The sequence below is a fragment of the Microcaecilia unicolor genome, chromosome 12 (assembly GCF_901765095.1).
Source record: "Microcaecilia unicolor chromosome 12, aMicUni1.1, whole genome shotgun sequence".
NCBI lineage: Eukaryota > Metazoa > Chordata > Amphibia > Gymnophiona > Siphonopidae > Microcaecilia > Microcaecilia unicolor.
Genome location: NC_044042.1, coordinates 88,814,081 through 88,829,242, shown reverse-complemented (window position 1 = coordinate 88,829,242; position 15,162 = coordinate 88,814,081). Strand labels below are relative to the sequence as shown.

The 15,162-nt window shown below is 42.2% G+C and overlaps 1 protein-coding gene across 3 annotated transcripts in view; it reads left to right on the top strand.

Moving 5' to 3' along the window:
• The window catches only part of SLC37A2 (solute carrier family 37 member 2), a 142,072-nt gene that overhangs the window by 30,918 nt on the left and 95,992 nt on the right, over positions 1–15,162 (top strand). For all 3 annotated transcript variants that reach the window (XM_030221762.1, XM_030221760.1, XM_030221759.1), the window contains exons 4-7: positions 5,645–5,723; positions 13,019–13,154; positions 14,348–14,424; positions 14,736–14,902. In XM_030221762.1, coding sequence (XP_030077622.1) covers positions 5,645–5,723; positions 13,019–13,154; positions 14,348–14,424; positions 14,736–14,902 — 459 coding nt within the window. The remainder of the gene's footprint in view (positions 1–5,644; positions 5,724–13,018; positions 13,155–14,347; positions 14,425–14,735; positions 14,903–15,162) is intronic.

Here is a 15,162-nt window from a genome sequence, read left to right as displayed (position 1 = left end):
CTCCTTTTTGAGGCTTGGTTGTGAACAAAAAGGGACTAAGTGAAGTTGGCCAAATGCTCATCAGAGACGCCCTTCTTTTGTCCATTATCGGCCGAGGACGCCCATCTCTTAACCACACCCCTGTCCCGCCTTCGGTACACTGCCAACACGCCCTCTTGGTCGTCCCTGCGACGGAAAGCAGTTGAGGTCGCCCAAAATCAGCTTTCGATTATGCCGATTTGGGCGACCTTAGGAGAAGGACGCCCATCTCCCGATTTGTGTCGGAAGATGGCCAACCTTCTCGTTCGAAAATAAGCAGGTTGGTTATCTAAGGGCCATAAGTTAGGCACCTAGGGGTCAGTATTCAAAAATGTTTAACTGGTCAGGAGAGGCTTCTGCCTGGTTAAACCCTGCTGAGCGAGCTGGCCGTCGCTATTCAGAGGCATTTTACCAATTAGTGTTGCTGAATGCTAAGCAGCCATCCCCTAATAACTCGGTTAGGGCGGGCCAGGGACGGAGTTAGGGCAGAGTGGCAACTTAGCTGGTTAGCAGCGATATCCAGTCCACTAACTGGTTGAGTAACCACATAAAGTTAGGACACCAAAAGAGCCTGTCCTAACTTTATATACTAGGTCTGAATATCGGCCAGTGGCTGGTTAACTTCCAGATACAGATAATGCTGGACAAAATTTCAGCAAAAAAGACTAAACTATAACGTTAATAATAAGCTGAACTAAACCAACTTAATCCTAAACACGCTAACTCAATTAATATAGAGTGTGGTATCCATTCTTTTTTCAATTTAAAGTGGAGAAAAATAGACCTCAGTAGTCACTGCATGGCGATACTGTGCTCAGTGCACTCAAACACCAGCATTGCTTGGACTCCGTTTTTATCACTGGTCACAAAAACTCCACTTGTTTGCAATGAAGATATATATGGGGTAAACTATATCCTTAAACCCACTTCTGAATCGTGATACTCAATCATTATAACAAAAATACTGATGTTACTTAGCTTTCAATCTTACCCAACGGGGCTCTCCGTTTCACTATACAATGTAAGCTTCCTCAGGGGGCCAAGTAACTTTTGGCAAATCACGATACCTTACAAAATGGCGTCCCATACTCATGTGACACTGCCCTTACCACCTTCTAAATAGGTGGCGGTAAGGGCTCAGGCAGTAAATGGCCATGCGCTAATTGTACTATTAGTTCAGGGCCATTAAAAACTGCAATTGAAAAATAGGCCTTTTTCCCACCGCAGTAAACAACGGTCTAGCACGTGAAAATTCCACGCACCTACATTACCGTGGGCCATTTTCTAGCATGGCTTAGTAAAAAGGCCCCTAAATGTAAAAGTGCCAGATTTTGCAAAATTGGATGTCCAAGAAGAACGAGTTAACCATCCAGTTAAAAAAAATTCTTTCTTTTAAAATTTTAAGGTGGTTTTAAACACCAGAGAAGTAACCCTAATTGTACCTTCAACCAAACCCCAGGTCCAAATGAGCCGTTAGCAGACATGCTTGCCTTGGAGAGATATAAATTCCAACCTTCAGATCTGGAGTGGAGGAGTGGCCTAATAGTTTAAAGGGTTGAGGAACTGGGTTCAATTCCTGCTGCTGCCTGATGATCAGTAGTGGGTTGTTCACTGACACTGCTTACTGCACTACATAACACGCTGGTGCGAATTTAAACCGTAAGACTTTCCTAAGGTCTTTTTTAAGACTGCTTTGTTTTTTTCAACACATATTGACCTACTTGATTGTAGACATCATCGAGACTCCTGAGGCAGGCCTGTGGCCAAAACACAGATCTGTGTCGAGTCATTAATAAAACATTATCCGTATTTGATTCTACTATCCCAGTCTCTGAAGTTTTTGGTCCACTTCCCACTTTTCTCTGTACTCCGTTTGATTCCTTGGGACTTCGTTGTCCATCCACCCAGGTGGATTTTTCTCCCTTGAATCCTGGTAAACCAGGATCAATTCCCTCTGCAGCTCCGTGTGACCCTGGGCAAGTCACTTAATCCTCCGTTGCCCCAGGTACAACAGTAGTACAATGTACTACTTACACCATGAGCCCACTAGAAACAGACCCAGTACTTGTAAACTGCTTAGGTCTACCCAGTTATATAAATACATAAATAAATGAATGAATTTTTAAAACTATGTATGTATTACCATTGTAAAATACACGCAGAACACACCACAACTGCATGTGCAGTGCATCTACATGTGTAAACTGCAGCTATGAAAACAGAAATTTACACGTTGGCCATTTATATGTGAAATTAGGAGCTGTTCCGGTCAGCCACTGAAATTTCAATAGGTAAAACAATTTCAAAGCTAATAATAGCTAGGCCCAATGATTTATGTCAGGAAGGCCTAAATTAGCTGTCTGTTTCTTATCTCTTGTTAGACTATGGACCTGCTAAGCAAATGTGTAATTTCATTGTGATAAATGAGATTATAATACATAGCAAACATTATTATTTTGTTGTATTTCTTGAACAGCCTTAAATTGTTAACTTATCATTGCAAGTTCAAGGGAGTATCATACCTAGGCAACTCAAGAAATCAATGTGATTAAGTACATAAGTAATGCCACACTGGGAAAAGACCAAGGGTCCATCGAGCCCAGCATCCTGTCCCCGACAGCGGCCAATCCAGGCCAAGGGCACCTGGCGAGCTTCCCAAATGTACAAACATTCTATACAATCAAGCCATTGTGACATCACTAATGAGGTTGGCTCTTATTGGTGGAATGAGCCACTATGACATCACAATAGGTTAAATCACTGCTCTATGTAATAAAAGTGAGCCAAGTAGAGGACATAAGTACATAAATAATGCCACACTGGGAAAGACCAAGGGTCCATCGAGCCCAGCATCCTGTCCCCGACAGCGGCCAATCCAGGCCAAGGGCACCTGGCGAGCTTCCCAAACGTACAAACATTCTATACATGTTATTCCTGGAATTGTGGATTTTTCCAAAGTCCATTTAGTAGTGGTTTATGGACTTGTCCTTTAGGAAACCGTCTAACCCCTTTTTAAACTCTGCCAAGCTAACTGCCTTCACCATGTTCTCCGGCAACGAATTCCAGAGTTTAATTATGCGTTGGGTGAAGAAAAATTTTCTCCGATTTGTTTTAAATTTACTACACTGTACAGACCATTAGATTATTAACCAGGTTAAATTATGAGATTTAGAGGGCCTTTTACAAAGCCGCGCTAGTGTTTTTAGCTCACGGTAAAAAAATCAGCTGGTGGTAAATGCTGAGACGCCCATAGGAATATAATGGGCATCTCAGCGTTTACCGCCAGTTGATTTTTATCGCTAGCTAAAAATGTTAGCATGGTTTTGTAAAAGACCCCCTAAGGGCTGGGAGTTTATTACCTTGTAATTTCCTGAATACTGCTGCCTGCCTTGAGAACGAGGGCTTACCACTTGCTATTCCAGGAAACGGTTAGCATGGCGGTAATTGGGCATCACTGCATGCTGCCCGGTTACCACGGGAGCCCTTACCGCCACCTCAGTGGGCGGTGGTAAGGGCTCCCCGCCGTATGGTCACATGGTAATAGTTTTCTTACCACATGGACATTTTTTGGGATGGGCTTTTTACCCACTGCGGTAAAAAGGGCCCTGGCACTTGGGAAAAATGGCCCCCGCTGCTACCGCAGGGCCCTTTTTCCCCGCAGCTTGGTAAAAGGACCCCAGAGTGTATTGTTATTAAAGGAGAAATTTCCACCACCTAACAGCACTTTTACTTGCTCTCCTTTCTCTGGCCTTTCTGAGCAGCAGCAGGGGACAAGGGAAGAGGGCTTTTCTCTGGCTCCCCTTTGTCTTTTCTGCCGTCACCTACAATGTTACTATAAACGTAAAGGAATCCTGTTCAGAAGGAATGGATCCTCAGAAGCTTAGCGGAGATTGGGTGCAGCACCGCTGGTTGGGAGGCGGGGCTAGTACTGGGCAGACTTCTACGGTCTGTGCCCTGAAAATGGTAGATACAAATCAAGGTCAGGTATACATATAAAGTAGCGCAAATGAGTTTATCTTGTTGGGCAGACTGGGTGGACCGTACAGATCTTTTTCTGCCGTCACCTACTATCATGGTCTCAACAGGCTTGTGAGTGCCGGGCTTTGGGTTTCATCAAGTTCCTAAGAGTACCCGAACCCCAGCTATACTTCTAAAAAACCTCTAAAACACTTCAACCGTATAATAGTTCCAAAATACTTTTTTTAAAAAGAATTCTTGAAATGATTTGAATTTTGCTGCAGTGTTTACAGCCATGTCCTGATGCAGAGCTTTGGCTCGAAATGTGATCATATTGGCTTTTCTGTGGAATTGTATGTGTTGTACACTATTTTCAAGGAACAGTGATTGTCACTTAAGTCCTATTTATATATAGGTTTGTTTTTTTCACAAAATAACGAGGTGGGATAAATAATTATTTATGGAAAAATTGGGACATGGTTATAATAAAATTAGAGCACTAAATTTGAGAGCTGTGTTCAGCACCAAGTGAAACTGCTGCATTTATATTGGACATGACTTACTTCCCCACACTAAAAAGAGATGAAAAGATATGCGTATGAATTATCATCATTAGGAGTCTATTTTGAATAGTAAATGGTTTTTTTGGACTTATTGTATGGCTGTTTTAGAGTTTTTTGTGATAGGAAGTCTTTGCTTCCTTTAACACGACAAATATGTATCTTAAAGCTATACTAAGCCATGCAGACTACTGCAGTGGAATCTATGCGGGTTGCAAAGCACAAATCTTAAAGAAACTTCAGACCGCTCAAAACACAGCAGCCAGGCTTATATTTGGAAAAACGCGGTTTGAAAGCGGCAAACCCCTCCGAGAAAAACTACACTGGCTCCCAATCAAAAAACGTATTGCTTTCAAACTCTGCACCCTGGTTCATAAAATTATTTACGGCGAAGCCCCGGGATACATGACAGACCTCATACACCTGCCAACCAGAAACACAACAAAATCAGCATGAACATAGCTAAATCTCCACTACCCAACTTGCAAAGGACTCAAATACAAATCAACTTATGCATCCAGCTTTTCCTATTTAAGCGTACAACTATGGAACACACTGCCAAACGTAAAAACAGCATATGACCACCTAAATTTCTGGAAATCACTAAAAACAAACCTATTCAAAAAGGCATACCCCACCGACCCAACATAAAAGCCTCAATACCTGCAACACAATGAAACCAAAGCTCAGAATGGACATAACTTAACTCTTCCTCCATAAGGTCCCCTAACGAGTCTGTCACACATGACCCTTATTCTACCACAATATCACATGAATTTGTTCATATCGGAATTGGCGAACGCCGATACGGTACTATGTAAGCCACATTGAGCCTGCAAATAAGTGGGAAATGTGGGATACAAATCTAACAAATAAAATAAAATAAATAAATCAAATACTTCTAGCATTTGTGAGTATTGGCATAGTGTGATCCAGAAATTACTCCTGGTCTTGAGAAAATGTCCATATTTTCTCCAGCTTCTGTTCCTTGGCGTAGTTTATATAGATGGTGTGTGTATCATGGAATGACAAAGGAAGAGTAGCAGAGACTGGTAACTATTATTCTATTAAGCTGTATGTAATTGTAACTATGATTTTCTTCTTTTTAGAAAATGCTAATTACAATGAGTTGTTTGGGGCGCTGGATGATTCCTTCCTCGTGACGTATGCAGTTGGCATGTTTATCAGGTACTGGCTTGGGGGAGGGAGAGGTGAGGAGGGAATTTGGCTAAGAGATGTTTCACACTATCTTTTCCTTCCAGTCATCATGCATAGAAGCATGACTGAAATCCTGTAGCTAATGGCCTGGTCACCAGCTTATTTAAGGAAATGACCACATATATACAAGCCTTCAAGGCAGCTACAGCAGTGATTGAGTGATCAGCAGCAACAGCAGCACTAAAAACTGATCGAACCTTTGGTCTGCATCTATATGTGGTCAAAAAGGTTTTGATACAGTGTAAGTACAGGAAGATTAGGGACAACTTACAGAGGATGTACACAGACTTGCCAAGTCTCCTGCTTTCATAACATAACATAACTGTTCTTCCCCCATATTCGTGGAGGCAGGGTATAGTGTGATGTATATTTAATATGAGTATTATTTGTATTTAATTACATTGTTTGTGTAGTAGATAGCACTGTGTACTGGGGTTTCCCCACCCCCTTCTATGGTTTGCAGTTCCTGTGATTGGCTCCTTATGAGCTTTCCCTATTGGCTGTCGGTTGTGAGCTAGGGGCAGCCATTTTTCTTTGCCTCGCAGGCTGGGTGTGAGAGGCTAGCAGCTTTTCTGAGACATGACCTTTCTTAGTTCCACTGTGATTCCATCAAGGTTTTTTTTACCTTCTCTTTCTCTCCCTTGTCTTTCTCCTCAATCTCTCTCCTTTAGGTTCTTTCCTTAGAGCAAGTCCCTTCCCAAGTCTCTTAGAGCAGCGGTTCCCAACCTGTGTGCTGTGGCACCCTGGGGCACCACAGTGAAATCTCTTCAATTTGTCAAATTGCCCGGTTACATCTTCCAGGTTTACAGAGACTTGGTTCAGTTTCTCTGACTCGTCAGCACTGAATACCATTTCTGGCACTGGTATCTCTCCCACATCTTCCTTGGTGAAGATCGAAGCAAAGAATTCATTTAATCTCTCTGCTATGGCTTTGTCTTCTCTGAATGTCCCCTTTACTCCTCAGTCATCTAGTGGTCCAACCGATTCTTTTGCTGGCTTCTTGCTTTTAATATACCTAAAAAAGTTTTTTACTATGCATTTTTGCCTCCAACACAATCTTCTTTTCAAAGTCTCTCTTTGCCTTCCGTATCAGCTCTTTGCATTTGACTTGCCATTCTTTACGTAGTTTCCTATTATTTGCAGTCGGATCCTTCTTCTGAAGGATTTTATTTTAGCTCTAATAGCTTCCTTTACCTTAATTTTTAATCCTTTCCGGCTGTAGTTTGGTCTTCCTTCCTCTTTTTTTAATAGACTGAATATATTTGGCCTGGGCTTCCAGGATGGTATTTTTGAACAGCATCCACACCTGATGTAAATTTTTGACCTTCACAGCTGCTCCTCTAAGTTTTTTTTTCACCATTTTTCTCATTTTATAATAGTCTCCTTTTTGAAATGTAAATGCTAACGTATTGGATTTCCTGTGTTTACTTACTCCAGAGCTTATATCAAATCTGATCATGTTATGATCACTGTTATCAGGAGACCCCAGCACCATTACCTCCCACACCAGGTTATTCACTGCACTAAGGACTAGGTCTAGAATTGTTCTTCCTCTTGTTGGCTTCTGAACCAGTTGTTCCATAAAGCAGTCCTTGATTCCATCAAGGAATGTCACCTCTCTAGCATGCAATGATGTTACATTTATCCAGTCAATATCAGGGTAATTGAAATTACCCATTATTATCGTGTTCCTCAGTTTGTTAGCCTCCCTAATTTCTGATAATATGTTTCTTCATCCTGGCCAGGTGGATGGTAGTACACTCCTATCACTATCCTTTTTCCCCTTTAGACATGGAATTTCAATCCATAGGGATTCCAAGATGTGTTTCTTGTCCTGTAGAAGTTTTAGTCTATTCGATTCAAGGCCCTCCTTAACATACAATGCTACCCCTCCACCATTTCGATCAACCCTATCACTGCGATGTAATTTGTATCCTGGTATGACAGTGTCCCACTGATTATTCTCCTTCCACCAGATCTCAGAAATGCCTATTATATCTATTTTTTTCATTTAGTACAATATATCCTAACTCTCCCATTTTATTTCTTAGGCTTCTGGCATTTGCATATAGACATTTCATACTATATTTGTTGTTCCTTACAGCTTGTTCAGCAGTTGACAGTGATAATGTGCAATCTTGAAAATCTGTCTGCTTTTTATTTAAAGACTCCTGGTCTACTTTTGCAACCTTGTGGAATGGGTAGCATTTCTGAAATGCTACCCTGGAAGATCTGGATTTCAGCGTTCTACCTAGGAGCCAAAATTTGGCTTCCAGGACCTCCCTCCTACATTTTCCTACATGTTATCTACATGCACCAAGGCAGCCGATTGCTCCCCAGCACTATCTAAAATCCTATCTAGGTGACACATGAGGTCCGCCACCTTCGCACCAGGCAGGCAAGTCACCAGGCGATCCTCACGTCCACCATCCACCCAGCTATCTATATGCCTAATAATTCACCAACTACAACAGCTGTCCTAACCCTTCCCTCCTGGGCAGAAGCTTCTGGAGACACATCCTTGGTATGAGAAGATATTGCATCCCCTGGTGGGCTGGTTCTGACTAAAGGATTATTTCCAACTTCACCAGAGTGATGCTCTCCATTTAGGAAACCTCCATCCTCCAAGGCAGCACAGGGGCTTCCAGACTGGAAGTGAGACTTCTCTACAACGTCCCTGCAGGCCTCCTCTATGTACCTCTCTGTCTCCCTCAGCTCCTCTGTCTGCTACTCTAGCTATGAGCTCTTTGCATCGAGCACACACATATAACCTCACACGAACTAGGAGATAATCACACATGTGACACTCAGTGCAAAAGACTGGATAGCACCCCTCTCACTGCTGGAGTGCTGTCTGCATCTTAGTATTATAGAGTTGTTTAATTAAAACTTCTTCAGGTACTAGGAATATTAGATGAATATAAAGAGCCTTAAGATTATATGGTATAATATGTAATTTATTTAGTGTTTGCTTCCCAGAAACTAATTAAAAGTAAGTACAACTGATAAAGATGTAATTAAATAATGAAAATACTCCTCTTGTTATCCTAATTAGAATAATGACTATAAATGAAGAGTTGTGCTAGGGGTGGATAGGAGCTGGTGAAGGGGGTGGCAATGAAGACTGAACTAAGTCCTGCTGTGCCTGTTAGATGCTATCTGTCAATGCTGTGGTACAAAGTTCAAGTTTGACAACTAGGGGGAAAAGGGTATAGAGACTAGTTGATAAAGTTTGCTTTTTCTTTTCTTTTTATTCTGCCTATCAATAACCTACAATTCCTCCCTTAAACCCCAATCTTTAAGTTCCCAAAGCACAGAGCAAAATAATGTTATCTTACCAGAGGAATGTCCTCTTCTCTCAGAACTTCTCAGAAAGAAAGTTAAGTGGGACCTTTCCTCTCTATATAGTTTTGATTCTAAGGGAACTGCGTCAAACAAACCCTTTGAAGCTAACTCAGTAATCAGATTTCCCTTAGTAACCTTTGCAAATATTCCAGGAGATTTTATAGCCAATGATGAAAAGTTCCAGCTCCTTAAATCTTTAAACTTGGGACTCTTTGAGGCTCTTTCTCCCTACCGAGCCCGGCCATTTGACTCTCCTGCCGTTGGTTGATGGGGGGGGGGGGGGGGGGGGGACTCTGATCCATTGGCTCCTGCCGAACATTTTACCCCTTCAATGTTTTCTGTCTCTTCTGTCATCCTATGTTTTACCTTTCCTATTATATTGTTTCATGCACTGTTGTAAGCCACATTGTGCCTGCGCTTGTGGGGAAATGTGGGATATAAATGCGCTAAAATAAATAAATAAATGTTTTAAGTGATTGACATTGTTTAATGCTGTATGTTTACTTGAGAACTTTTCACTGTTTTTATGCTTTTGTTAAGATTCCCAGTATTATTTGTAGTTGATCCTCATCACAGAAAAGCCAGGATTTTTTTAAATTTTAATATTTATCAAAGTTTCAAAAGATTACAATGAAATCAAATAATATGGGAAAAAAAAGCAGAAAAGAAAAACATTTTCAAATATAGGGTCCTTTTACTCAGTGTGTTTTTTCTAGCGAAAAAGGTGCCGGTACTCAAATGCCTGGCCACTCTCCAGGGGTGGGGTAATCAATGAGGGACCCACCCCACAATAGCCAGGCCCCCTTCAACTAGTCACAGAATCTATGACAAAAGGCAGAATGGGTGTGTAGAGCCTGAGCTCTTTCATTAAAACTTGGGGACCATAGGTCAATTTTAGCAGACAATGGAAAAGGTAGTACCCCCTCAAAAAAAACCCTGCTTTTACTAAGGTCTGCTAACAAATTAGTGTGCGCTAAATACTACGAAGCCCATAGGTATGAAATGGGTTTCTTAGCATTTAATGCACACTAATCATTAGTGTGTGCTAAATCTGTTAGCACACCTTAGCCAAAGGGCCCCATAGAGAGATTTCTGACTTGATTGATCTCACATTTATTTACTTTACTTTAACACATTTATGAAGAGATTCACCCAAGGCAATGCACAGCAGGAACAGTTTAACATAAAATGTACAATTTTAACAGTATAACAATAGTAAAATAACTACTACTACTACTATTACTTATCATTTCTATAGCGCTACAAGGCATACGCAGCGCTGTACACCATAGACAAAAAGACAGTCCCTGCTCAAAGAGCTTACAATCTAGATAAGACAGGCAAACAGACAGAACAATTAAGGATAAGGAAACAATAGGTGAGGTTGAAGGACAGGGCAAGTGAGTAGCGGTTAGGAGTCAAAAGCAGTGGTAAAGAGGTGGGCTTTAAGTTTGGACTTGAAAACGGCCAAAGACGGGGCTAGATGCACAGGCTCAGGAAGTCTATTCCAGGTGTGGGGTGCAGCAAGACAAAAGGAACAGAGTCTAGAATTAGCAGTAAAGGAGAAGGGGACGGATAAGAGAGATCTATCTACAGAACGGAGTACTCGAGGGGGGGCGTAGGGAGAGACGAGAGTGGAGAGGTACTGGGGAGCAGCAGAGTGAATACACTTATAGGTCAATAAGAGAAGCTTGAACTGAATATGGAAACGGATAGGGAGCCAGTGAAGTGATTTAAGGAGGGGGCTAATGTGAGCATAGCGACTTTGGCGGAAAATGAGTCGCGCAGCAGAGTTTTGGACTGATTGAAGAGGAGAGAGATGGCTAAGAGGGAGGCCAGTGAGAAGCAGGTTACAATAATCAAAACGAGAGGTGATAAGAGTGTGGATAAGGGTTCTGGTAGAGTGCTCAGAGATGAAGACCAAAAATGACCAAACATAAGCATAAATACAGTCGATGAGGTAAACTTGGAGACAGCAAAATGGGTGGGAGAGGGGATAATTCTAGAAAGAGAGCAACATGAAAGAACGTTAAATAATCAGCATACAAGTATGTGTGTACTGATGCGTGGAAAAGCCAATATTGTGGCTACCCATTATTCCATAAATGGAGCCTAAATGCAATTTTGCATAAGAACATAAGAATAGCCATGCTGGGTCAAACCAATGGTCCATCTAGCCCAGTATCTTGCTTCCAACAGTGGCCAATCCAGGTCACAAGTACCTAGCAGAAACCCAAAGAATAGCAAGATTCCAGAATCCCAAAGAGAAGCAAAATTCCAGAATCCCATAGAGTAGCAAGGTTCCGTAATCTCAAAGACTAGTAAGATTCCAGAATCCCTAGGGTGCCCGGTTGGTGTCCTGGCATGTGAGGGGGACCAGTGCACTACGAATGCTGGCTCCTCCCATGACCAATTGGCTTGGATTTGGTCATTTTTGAAATTGGCGTCCTCGGTTTCCATTATCGCCAAAAACCGGGGACGACCATCTCAAAAATGACCTAAGGATGACTATGTCTAAGGCCGACCTAAATTTTATGAATTGGGCATCCCCGACCGTATTATCAAAACGAAAGATGGACGCCCATCTTGTTTCGATAGTACGGGTTGCCCCGCCCCTTTACGGGGCCGTCCTGTGAGGACACCCTTATGAAATCTTGGGTGCCCCGTTCGATTATGCCCCTCACTGCTGCTGAATTATCTGGTTAACTTAGGACAACAAAAGGGCTGTCCTTGGTTAATCAGGCAGCAATCTGAGTACCGCCATTGAATATCAGTAGTACCCGGGTAACCATCAAGGGCAGAGGTGTAGCTAGGTGGAGCACCAGGGGAGCGACCACTCACCTAAATGGACTTCCAACGGTGCCGGTGCCTATTGTTCAGATAGTCTGTCGAGCCTACGCAGTGCGTGCGTGCAGCTATGTAGTCTGTTCTCCACTTTCTCTGGTGTTTACAGCCTGGCTACGCTTCTGCTCAAAGGTCCAGATATTCGGTGTCAGCAGGAGAGGTTCCCAGACTGAGTATGTGGCCCTTCAGTTGTAAGTCCAGTAGAGATGTCCATGCCTGGACATAACTTGCTTTGAGCTACCTCTGAAAAGGCACAAGTAGGGGAATTCTTTACAGGTCGCACAGTGTTGGGTGCAGATCATAGTTCCACATGTAAACTAATTGGCTAATTAGGCAATAACAGTCAATTATTTGCATTAAAAAGCACTGATTGGCAGTAATTAGGAGTTACGTGGATCTCCCTATGTCCCTATTCTATAACCTGCACACCTAACTTATCGTGTGCGCAACTGCAAAGGAGGCATGACCAGTGGAGGGGCAGGGGCAATCCCGGGATTTAGGCATGTGGTTATAAAATACCTGAATTTGCATGCCTGACTGACAGTAGTTGGGCATGAGCATGACACCAGCCTTTGGCCTAAGTGCTGGAGCCCAAAGTTAGGTGCAAACTTGCACACTAACTAATATTCTATAAAAATAGTTCCATGCTGAAATTCCTTTATAGAACTCAAGCTTAGCACGCATCATCCCAGCGCCTAACTTTGGGTAACCTTTACTGAATTTCCCCCCAAGGTAAATATTAATAACTAAGGGGGTCATTTATGTGCATTATTTACCACTGGGCCCATGGCATGAAAATGGAATATGTATTAATGCACAGTCATAGTAAATGACTCCCTATATAACTAAACTTGATGCAATATGCCATGTTGTAACACACTGGGAAGCTCCGAGGTGCTGCACTAAACAAGAAGAAAACCCTAGAGCGCTTCCTTGTGTTAGGCAACAGCTGAGTGGCTCCTAAGGCAGTCCCGCCACTGATGCTCTTGCTGTTCCCATTGATGTATCCCTCTGCGGCAGTACGTTTCTGATGTGTAATATCCAGTAATGTTAAGTCACTGTGTCCTCTTTTGTAGTGGTATTTTTGGGGAGCGACTCCCACTTCGTTACTATCTGTCCTGTGGAATGCTGCTGAGCGGCGCCTTCACCGCACTCTTCGGCCTCGGCTATTACTGGAACATTCACAACATCTGGTTTTTTATCTTTGCACAGGTGAGTGTTCCTGTGTCTCAACCTTTCCATAAAAACAAAAACAAAAAAAAGTAGCGTGATCAACACGACACTTCCAAGACACCATGGGGGTGAGTAAGAGATAATCAAACTTTATTAAAAAAGCAGTGTAAAAAACTCAAAAGACTCAACACGGAAAAAAGACTAGTGAATAGTGAATGCACCAAGCATAAGCTTTAAAGTCAGACCCGAACTAATTCATGGATAATGCATCACATCTATCAAGCTAAGAAATGATCAAGACTCATTCCTTTCCACATAATTCTATTACGTCAAACTGCACGAATCTTACTACTGCAGTTATAATTAAGTGTACTTCTACTCTGTATCCTACTCTGTATTGCTCACTAGACGCTGTAGTCCCATCCCCGGAGACTTATCAGCCTCATTGGGATTACTTATGTCTATATGCTACTATATATTCGGCCCAAAGTTGTATTCTCTTTTCTGGAACCTTATCAGCTTCCTTGCACCTACTTTTACTCTATATTCAACTCTGTATATATTCCCGGAGTTGGTTCTCTCCTCTCCGGAACCTGTAAACCACATTGAGCCTACTGCTATGCGGGAAAATGTGGGATGCAAATGTAATAAATAAATAAATAAAGTGACAATAGAGACTGTGAGAAGAGTCAATCTCAGTAGTGCTGAACAAAACATGCTGAGGCAGCAAAGCATTTTTTGTTCAGCACTACTGAGATTGACTCTTCTCACAGTTTCTATTGTCACTTTAAAGCTTATGCATGGTGCATTCACTAATCACTAGTCTTTTTGAAGGCTCGATTTGGCTTATTCGCTTAAGCTGCCCCATCCATTGGCTTACAGAACAAACAGACTCCTGAAGCAGGCGTTTTTCGCCGAAACACGGCTCCATGTCGAGTCTTTTGAGTTTTTTACACTGCTTTTTTAATAAAGTTTGATTATCTCTTACTCGCCTCCATGGTGTCTTGGAAGTGTCGTGTTGATCATGCTACCTTTTTCGTTTTTTTTTTTTATCTTTACCCTCGTAACGGATCTAGTTTCTCCACTTTTGTTAGTTTTTTACTCAACCTTTCCATACACACAGTGCATGCTACAGTTTTGCTCTTGATGTACTTCCTACATCACATGTTGCTGTCTGATGTAGGTGAACTACACCAGGACAGCACTAAGTTATGCTCCCTCTTTTTCCTTAGATTTTGAATGGTTTAGCACAGACGACAGGCTGGCCCTCTGTAGTGTCCTGTATGGGAAACTGGTTTGGGAAAGGGAAGTAAGTATCATTCCTGTTGTACGTCTCTACTCCAGTTGTCTTTGTCAAGCACCATCCCTTGCAGTTTCCCAGTTGTACCACTCTGTCCTTCCTTTTTCTTGTCAATGCGGACATCTGCTCTATGCTGCTTAAAGAAGTTTAGCCTTTTCTGAACTATCTTAAAATGAAAGAATCTCTCCGTAATTATAATGAGAATCTGGACTCATCTGTGTCAGTCTGTCTTTTCTCCATGCTTTCTCCCCAGTCCCTCATTGTATTCTCCATACTTGATTAACTTATTCATTCTGGGGGGGGGGGATGTTTCTTGCCAGGCGGGGTTTGATCATGGGTATCTGGAACTCCCATACATCCGTGGGGAATATCTTGGGCTCTCTCATTGCTGGTGCCTTCGTGACCAAAGCCTGGGGTCTCTCATTTATCGTGCCTGGGATCATTGTCGCCATCATGGGCGTCATCTGCTTCTTCTTCCTCATAGAATGTAAGTCATCATCTATTTTTTTTTCTTTATTTTCCATTGTGTTGATTTTTAAGGTTGTGGCTTCTTTGACTGGTGCTTGACGTGAAGTTTCAAGACAGTATAGCTCAGCTGTATCATGCATCTTATTTTCACTCTTGTAGAAGGAATGCTCATGGTCTCAAACTCATACCTACCAATAGCACCAGCTCATATATGCCTCTATCTACTAAGGCAACACTAATACAAGACTAAAGATGTTGACTACAACATCCAGGGTTCAT